We start from the raw sequence: 9,064 nt of genomic DNA, 5'->3' as shown, positions 1-9,064 counted from the left end.
TTCCGTCCTTCTGCCGAACTACCTTGGGGTTCGGGGAGATTCTGAGGGCACCCTCTCTCCTACCCCGTCTCTGAGCAGCACTTTGGAACTGTGTCATCTCCCTTTGTCCAGAGAGTCTCCCGTGGTTGCATCTCTTCTGGGCTCTTCTCTTCTTCCCTTTGGCATTTACCCAGCAATGACCTCTTGTTGACCTGTGGTGTTTCCATTGGTCCAGTGAAGAAACTGATTCCAGCTCCCCATCCTGTGCAGGAACTGCACCTCACCCCATCCCTAGGTCTCTCCCCCATCTTAGCCTAATTCTGTGGGTTCTATGTTGAGCCAACAACCACAGGTGCCAACAACTAGATATCTGTGCCAAACCCTAGATGCCTGTCTGTGTGCACACATGGTCTTAGGGTGATGGCATCAGCGAAAGAGTAGTTATAAGACACAGCTTGTGTTTGGTCTGGGATCTGACCCTCAATGCAGCTGATACTTCCATTACAGGCTGTGAGCTGGGCTGGGGGGGGGGGGTCTAGAGAGAATGCAGCCCAGTGAAGGTGAGACCCCTTTATCCTGGACCCCAGGGCCTCTGAGCACAGAAAAGCTCTAGGGCACCCACCCCCTGTCTCTTCCCCTCCCAAGCCTGTGTCACCAAAAAGTCGTCCATTGATCCAGGCTTAAAATAACCCCTGGCATCTGCAATGAGCCCCACGGGGCGGGCAAGAGGAGCCAAGTGTCTGCCTGAAGGGCACCCGCCCCACCCCCAGCTCCTGGTGCTGGCAGCTGAGTGTGTGAGTGTGCAAGTGTGCAGGCGGTGTCAGAGTGTGCTCCTGGATGTGAGTGGCAGAGTGCATGTCGGGGGCAAGGGTGACTCTCAGGGCCATCACTGCACTAAGGGTTTGCATGGGTATCTCCCTGCCTAAGTCTGGCCGTGGAAGCCCTAGGGAGGGCTCCTGAAACTCCGTGGAAGTTAGTAAAAGCGAGTGTTGGGTCTCCGTGTCTGCATCTTAGATGTTAGGTCTGTAGCTCCGTACAGTTGTGGACAGGAAGCTGTGGAATTTACTAGACGGAATCCTAAGAACAGGAGAAGGGGAAGTGGCTTGCTAAGGATGGCACACAGACAGAAAAGGACAAGGGTCTGGCCTGGGGCCATGCTATGAGCCCCAAGTCTGCCTTTGCTAGAGCTAGAATCCGCCTCCATCCTAGGGAGGCGCTTCTTCCTCAAGGCCTGTACACGGGCAGCCAGTGCAGAAGGCCTCCCTTCAGTGGTTGTTGCTTCTCCCCTTCTCCTATTTCCTGTCTTTATGATAACATTCCTGCTCACTGTGGACCTGTTATAATCCTTACTCTGTGAGGGCCCACCCATCTTTCTAGACCTTAGTTTTCTCATCAGCAAGATGGGCAACTAGCTGTTCTTTCACCGAGCTACAAGGAGAAACCGAAAGGCCCCAACTGGAAACACTCAGTATAGGCAAACACCTGGGAGTGCCCCTGCAGAAGATGGTGACGTCAGGTGCCACTCTAGTCAGAAGGTGACTGACTCCTAAGCTCAGTGTCTTCCTTTTCCTCCAGAGATTCTGGGGATGCTAGACTCCCTGCTAAGGCAGATGCTGGCACCAGGAGGGGGTCTGGGGGGAGGGCCCCGGGCTGCTTTTGTCTCCTGAGAGGCAGCTCGTGACTCAGGCTCCAGCTGCCTGTGGGAGGGAGGGGGCGACTAGGCTCCTGAGGTCTCAAGGGAGCAGCAGGATTGGGGGGCTGGGCGCTGCGACTCAGCCTGCTAGCCCCAATCGGCATACTGTATCCTGGCCTTTGCCCTCCCTGTTCAGGTAATCCCTCTCCCTGTTTGCACCCACCGAGTTAGTCCCCTTTAGGATTCCCCCAGAGGCCAGAGCTGGTGAGAGCAGGACTGGTGGAGGTTAGACAGGTCAGCCACCAGGTCAGAGAAATCTTATACCGTCCTTGCCGCCCACGTCTGGGGGTAACTCCCAGTCGGCTCAGAACGCGGGCTGTAGGCGTGTCCTGGTCCCCCTTATTTGTATAACGTTCTAAAGTGTGTCATTCCAGACCTCTCTTGCTCCAGCTGCAGTTACCTGAAGGTACCCGAAGAGTCCTCGTGAAGAGAGCTAGATGAGGAGTTGACTTTCGAAGCTTGAGCAGTAGAGAGCTTGCCTAGTGTGCACAAGGAATTTTATCCTCAACACCACGAAAAGAAAAGAAAAAAAAAGAAGAAGAAGAAAAGAAAAAAAAGAAGCCTGGTGTGGCAGTGAACACCATTGCTTGTAAGGGGAAGACCAGATCAAGAGTTCAGGGCCATTGGAGCCCAGCCTGGACTACAAGAGGTCGTGTCTCAAACAAACACAAACAAACAAAACTACTACAACAACAAATACCAGATACAGTTTTCTCCTACTCTAAAGAGCCTTTTATCAGTCTGCACCCTTGGACTTGCTCTGGCCACACCCCTTTTGTGCAACCTGGCCAGCCCCTCAGCCCCGCCTCTCCTTGGCTCCGCCCCAGGTCCGCCCCGCCCCATCTTTTCGACCTAACACCTAGTAGTAGGGCTCTGACCTTCTGACGTGCACAGAGACTTTCTCCCACCGCGGAGATGCTGCCGCGGAGATGCTGTGCGGACCTGAATGTAGAGTTTTTCCCGGACTCTCTAAAGCTTAGGGAACATCCCGTCTCGCCCCTCCCCCTGGTTGCATCACTCTGCAGAGTCCTGGGAGGATGGCGACAGCTGGGTAGTCTTTAGATGCTGTTTTGTTTTGTTCTGTTTAAAGACAAGGTCTCTGAACTGCATATGTAGCTGACTATGGTCTTGAACTCCTGATCTTCCTGCATTTATCTCCCAAATGCTGGAATTACAGGTGTGAGCCACCGTGCTGGAGGTGGAACTAAGATCTTCAAGTGTCGATGCAAGGAGCCACATTCCCAGCCAGGAGCCCCAGCTATAAGATACAGAGGCGGGCCTTGAGACATGCTACCGACTTCTAAAGACAGTGCTGTCTGGGTCCATCCTGGCTGACACAGGAGAGGTGTGTGTAAATGTGTGGTGGTCAGCAGGGCTTCCTCTCTAGCTTCTCTAGTGGGCCTCCACCTCCACCTTGAGCCCCCAGCCCTGGAGCTGCCAGACAGGAAGTGAAAATGGCCTGCAGGAAGCACCAAAAGGAACTGAGACTTCTGCCCTCTGCCCCCACCTGTTAGCCCCTGGGGACCTTGGGGAAACCAGACCATCCAAAGGAAAGGACCTTGGGTGGGTGACCTCCCACCCAGTTGGGTAGGTATATGAGGTAGGGGCAGGAACCCCGATTAAACCCCGCCCATCACTCATTTGTGTCTTAGAACCACTCTTACAGATGTTAGATCTTCTCTCAGGGAGGGGGTGCCCCCTACAGAGGTCATTAAAAAGGTCAAAGCCATTGTCACTGTGGTCCTTCTGAAAAGAGACACCACACAGGTTTTTGCAAAAAGGAGGTGTTTGCTCTGTGCCTGTGGCACCAGCAGAGCCTTTAGGAGACCAGATGCTCAGATGGGAAACTTGACAAGCATCAAAAAGCTCAATTGGGAGTGTTTAAAGACAGAAACCTACGGTATATGACGGTCAAGATGAGACTTAAAGGGAAAGGTTGTGGGGGGATGGGTGGAGGTCAAGGAGCAGCTTATGGCAGTCCACCACGTGGGGTCTAGGATCACATTTGGGTTTCCAGGCTCAGCAGCAAGCACCGAGCATCTTTACTCTGTGAGCCATCTTTGACCAGAGCTGGGACTCTCAGGTATGTGATGATTATAGCTGACATTATAGATGACAGCACTCACTACAAATGAAGAGGCAGGTCCTCTGGGCCATCGTAAGCTCTCCTCAGCCTCCACTAAGGACCGTCACCATGCGCCTTTCAGGTCACATGCAAAAGGACATCTTGATTTAGGTTTTTTAAAAAGATTAATTAACTATATATATAAGTACACTGTAGCTGTCTTCAGACACACCAGAAGAGGGCATCGGATCCCATCACAGATGGTTGTGAGCCACCATGTGGTTGCTGGGACTTGAACTCAGGCCCTTCGGGGCAGCAAGTCAGTGCTCTTAACCTCTGAGCCATCTCTCCAGCCCCTGATTTAGGTGTAGTAATTGTTTTAACTAAGGTGAGCCCCTCCCCTTTCTCCATTGCCATGGGGATGAAGTGCAGAATGGACCGGACTCCTCAGAAAGTAACACCTATAACACACAGGAAGTGGGTGCTGATTTCACTGCCTGGTGGTGCAGCCCTTGTTGTGTGTGGGGGGGGGGTGCCCCACTCCTTGCCTCCCTTCACTTGCTTTTCCTGCCTTTCCCAAAGAGCTCCTTTCTTATTTATGACAGCGATGGCTCCAGGTTCTCTTGCTGCCTAGGGTTCCGGTTTCCTCACTATGAAATGGGGACGTGTGTGAGACTTCTCTCAGGTTCCTTCCCACTCTTTTCCTTTATGTGCCAAAGACCAGAAGGAGAACTTTGTACCTATCCCCCCATTTCTCAAAAGAAACTGAGATTGAGGGGAAACCATATGCCAGCTAGAGGCTTAGCTGGGATGGAAAGGTGCTGAAGGTTTGTATACCATGGCCCCATGGGGGTTTCACCAGCTTTTTTCACCACCAGAACCTAGACCCTGGCTAGAGCTATTACAGGTGGCCAGAGACAGCTCCAGGCTAGCACTAGTGGACAGTAAAGGTCTGAGTGACACCTGTCACTGACCACTGTCCTCCAATCTCACCCTACTTGCCTAACCCCTAGAGAAAGGAGCATCTTGGAAATAAATGTTCGGGTCCTAGAGTCTCTAACTGCCGCTGGGTACCATTTTCTAAACTAGAAACGGAGCGCAGAGAGCCTAGTGCTGCCAGGTAGCTGGGCGGGGGGGCGGGGGGGGTGGGTCCAGAGAGACTGGAAGGCAAGGCCAGAACTCAGACAAGACCCTGCAGATGGATTCCCCTTCTGACTCCCCTTCCTACACCAGCTAGAGTTCAGCTTCCCCGTGAGGAGGAGACATGATGACCCCCATCTGAGTGTGCAATGTACCCCAGGAACTGGAGAGAGGGAATTAGTGGCTTCAGGGGACAGCTTCCACAGGGGTGGTGTTGAACCTGGGGCCCGGCACAGGCTTGGCTCAGGGGGGGAACAGTCCACAGAGAGAACCAATGGACCTCTGCTTGCTGCAGAGCCACTGGCTTGCCTTGGCCTCTCTATGAAGGAGTGTCATAGGTCACTCCCCAGCACACTGCTGAATGTGGCCTCCAGCTGGTCTCTGAGGGACATTACCACCAGGCTGTCCCTTCAGCTTAAATTTAAACTCCAACTTGAGACTACAGACCTCTGCCTGTGAGTCACAGGTCTCTAGAAACAGCCATCATGGTGAAGATGACATCTTACGTTCTAGCAGGACCGGGTCAGAGAAACCCATGGTTATTCCTGGGTTACAGTCACCTGAGATTCAGTACTACCCTGCCCAGGCCTCTCCTCTACTCCCTGCTTATTCTAAAAACTGTTCTTACAATTAGGGTGTAGCTCATGGTGGAGTGCCCGTTTAGCATGGGTCTGGCCCCCGATATGGTGAAAAAGAAAATGACAGAGAATCTTGAACTAGATACCACTGATTCTTCCACAGCTTCAAAGCAGAAACAGTGCCCACAGCAAGAATTAAAGAAACACAGCACTCAAGTACAGAGTAAGTGTCTTCCCCCCAGTCTTTCTTTATTCAGATTGCTTTTGGTTTAACTGTACCTTCACCACTCCCCACCCCCAACTCCCCCCTAAAAAAAAAAACAAAAAACAAAAACCCTCTTACTCATAGTGCCTGTGTTAGACCATTTCATATTACCATAACAAAACACCTAAGGCTAAATAACATACAAAACACCTAAGGCTAAATAACGTTAGGAAGGAATGAGATTGATTTAGCTTACAGCTCTTTAGGTTTGAGGGTCCAAATCTGATGATTGCCCTCTGGCAGGTGGAGTCCGGAGTTGGCACAGTACAGATGGCCCACGGTAGGAGAGGGGTGTGTTCATCACCTCTTGCCTCTTTGTATCTTGGAGGTTCGTTCCTGATGGCTTTACCTTCATCTTAGTCACCACCCAAGTATACCACTTCTAAACACCATGAGATTAATTTAAAAGCAACAATAATAATAAAAGAAAAATCAAAATTTAAAAAGATATGTTCGATATTATTTGGAGACCTGGTCTCACCATATAGCTCTGGCTAGCCTGAAACTTGCTATGTAGACCAGGCTGGCCTCCAGCTCAAAGATCTGCCTGCCTCTACCTCATTCAAGGCATGTTACACCATACCCAGCTTCTATTTTATAATATGTAAAAGTGTGTGTGTGAGCGTGTGTGTGTGTGTGTGTGTGTGTGTGTGTGAAGGGTGTGCACGTGAATCCAGATGCCCATGGAGTCCAGAGGCATCAGGTCCTCTGAAGTAAAAGTTCTGCTCAGTAATGAGCCACCTGAAGTGCATGCTGGGAATCAAACGCTTGTCCTCTGCAAACACAATAAGCACTCTTGACTATGAGCAATTTCTCCAGCTCCCACTGTTAACTTTTTTTTTTTAAGGTGTGGCGTGTGTGCGCGTGCGCGTGTGTGTGTATGTGTGTGTGTGTGTGTGTGTGTGTACACTGGAGCAAATGAGTTCTGATCCCTTTAGAGACAAGGATGTTCCTGGGGCTGGAGCTGCAGGTGGTTGTAAGCTGCCAGATGTGAGGAAACACAGGGAAACTGAACAACTGGAGTTGTCTGCTGGAACAGCACATGCGCTTAACTGCTGAGCCATGTCTCTAGTCCATCATCCAAAATTTTTAGAAAGAGCTTAAGTTTCTAGTCTCTGACTCATTATAGAGATTAATATTCATCACTCAAGCTCACCCAACCATCTGAAGGCACACGGCTTTAAAAAAAAAAAAAATCTCAAAAAAATGGAATGTTCTCAAGCCAAAAAGCTAATTCACACACAAAAAAATCTCACGCTGGTGGGAGCCTGTGGCCTGTAGTGTCTGGTTCTGCTGGGTTCACCCCCAGGCAAAGGTCTCTGTCACTGAAGGGCTGAGTTCTTTCCCAAGTGTTGGGTGAAAGTCCACAAGCCCAATAGGGCTCCCTGGGCTCCAACCTCTGGGGCTGCTATTGCTCAGGGCCAGTGGTCTTGGTGGTCACCAGCTCAGTGGAACCCAGTTCTGTGGCCGGCACTGGGATGCTGTGGCAGGACAGGGCGTTGTCTGCATCTTCTTTGAGTGGAGGCCAGTTAGGAGCCGAGGCGTGAAGGGTTTCTGAGGAGGGTACAAAGACATTTTCCAGGGACTCTGGGGTGGGAGAGGGACCAGTTAAGACAGGTCAGGATTGAATTCTAGCCCCCCCCCCACACACAATACCTATTCTAGAAGCCTCCCCTGGGACAGCCCTAGGAGGAGGAAGTGGGACAGCACATGACAAGTCTTCAAGACAGGAAGTGCTGAGTCCAGAGACTTGATGAGAGGTGAGGGACGCTGACATTGGGAGAGGGGTATCTGGCCAAACACACACACCCCGGTATATCCTAGGATCAGGGCCCTTGGGCTCTCAAAGGGCACAGAAGACACCTTCATCCCAAACATCTCTTCTTGGGCTCTGGGTTTCCCTCTTGAATTAAGGTTTGGGCTATGCTCCTGTGTCCCTGCTCAGACCTCTCGTAATCACCAAAGGGTTGAGCCCCCACTCCCACCCCCAGCAGCTCTTGAGCTCCCCCAGACGCAATTCTCACCTTGCTGGACTTCTTCTGAAGTGTCCGGGGAGGCTATCCTGCGCTGTTGCCGCCACCTCCAGCTCTTCAGACTCACCAGACCCACCAGGGTCAGCGCCAGCACCAGTCCCAGGATCGCGGGGACACTGAAGAGCAGCGCCACGTCGGGTCTTAGCCCGGAGCCCTCCTGAGGCTGCAGAGCTGTCCCAGGCTCCAGGCTGCTTGCTGTTGGTGAAGGGGATGAGGAGATGAGGGATGGGAGGGAGAGAGGAAGGGGGAGAGGGACTAACAGTGAGGGTCATGGGGGACCTCTGGCCCCAGGGTCAGCAGAAGAGCACGCAGCGCTGGTAGGCTGGAGACCTGGGGTCTGGTCACGCCCATCCCCATGCCTTTGCTTACCATATCTAGTGTCCGGTGTGTAGAAGAGCTCACAGGACACACAGTTTCTCAACAGAAGGTCGAAGCACTGGGTCTGATTGCACTGGGTGGGCACCGGACTGTCCCGGCTCCTCCGGCTTCTGACCCGGAGCCTCCTGGCGCCCATGTCGCCGCGGCATGCAGCTGGGACAGTTCTAAGTCTGGGCTCTGGGTCCCCTCCAGTCTAGAATGAAACCGCAACGCAGCATCCTCCGCCCCGCCCTTGCCTGCTGGGGCGGGACCACTGGGGTGGAGCTGCGACCTTGCCTGGAACCCCAGACCTCTTTCACCTGTGGTTCCTGCATTAAACCACTCAACCTTCACCGCAGACGACTGACAGCTGAGCATCATCTGCGCCGGGGGTGAGGGGGGTGTCACACTAGAGCCTGCTCTTGAACAGCAGAGGGACCATGCAGCCCCCTGCTGCGGTGCCTCACCAAGACCAATTGTTCCCACTAACCATCTGACTCCAAGTCCCTCCTGCTTCCTGATCTGCCCTTCCTAGAGTCAAGACATCAAACTATCCTGAGTAGCCGGATCAAAATGCCACAGTGGGGATGGAGGGTCACCAATTTTAAAAGACTCCCTAGTCTCAATGCCCTCTAATCCTCCACAGCCTTGCCCTTTGCCTGGCCCTGCCTCCCTGTCCCCTTTGAGAGTAACGGGGACAGGTTGCCAGCCACCCTGGAGTCCAGCAGAGTGGGTAGGTATGGGGCCTGGCCCGAGGCACACCAGTGCGAGTCGCCACCAACAATAACAGGAAGGTTTGACTGACAAAATGACATGGAGTTGGTAGAGGTGAAAACTAGGGGTCAGTGTCAGGTAGAGCGTGAGCAAAAGCCAGTGCCATAACTGGGGAGGCTAAGGCGTGCTGGGACCTGGGGCTGGGGCTCTGGCAGCAGGGTGCTGGGGAGTCACACAAAC

At 52.6% G+C, this 9,064-nt stretch overlaps 1 protein-coding gene across 2 annotated transcripts; it reads right to left on the bottom strand.

The window, feature by feature from the left end:
* Nucleotides 1-7,128: 7,128 nt before the first annotated feature.
* Nucleotides 7,129-8,267, bottom strand: TNFRSF13C (TNF receptor superfamily member 13C; the record flags this gene model as incomplete). 2 transcript variants are annotated; one of them, XM_080938860.1, is made up of 3 exons in its annotated part: nucleotides 7,129-7,307; nucleotides 7,745-7,948; nucleotides 8,123-8,267. In XM_080938860.1, 3 exons carry the CDS (start codon nucleotides 8,265-8,267, stop codon nucleotides 7,129-7,131), a joined length of 528 nt encoding a protein of 175 aa, XP_080794986.1. The 2 variants fall into 2 exon arrangements, with proteins under 2 accessions (XP_080794986.1, XP_080794987.1); XM_080938861.1 differs by having other exon boundaries at nucleotides 7,129-7,274.
* Between the last annotated feature and the right edge of the window lie 797 nt (nucleotides 8,268-9,064).

This window comes from Micromys minutus, assembly GCF_963924665.1.
Source record: "Micromys minutus genome assembly, chromosome: 27".
In the NCBI taxonomy this organism is placed as follows: domain Eukaryota; kingdom Metazoa; phylum Chordata; class Mammalia; order Rodentia; family Muridae; genus Micromys; species Micromys minutus.
The sequence above is the reverse complement of the archived record's forward strand: the minus strand, read 5'-3'. Positions and strand labels throughout refer to the sequence as shown.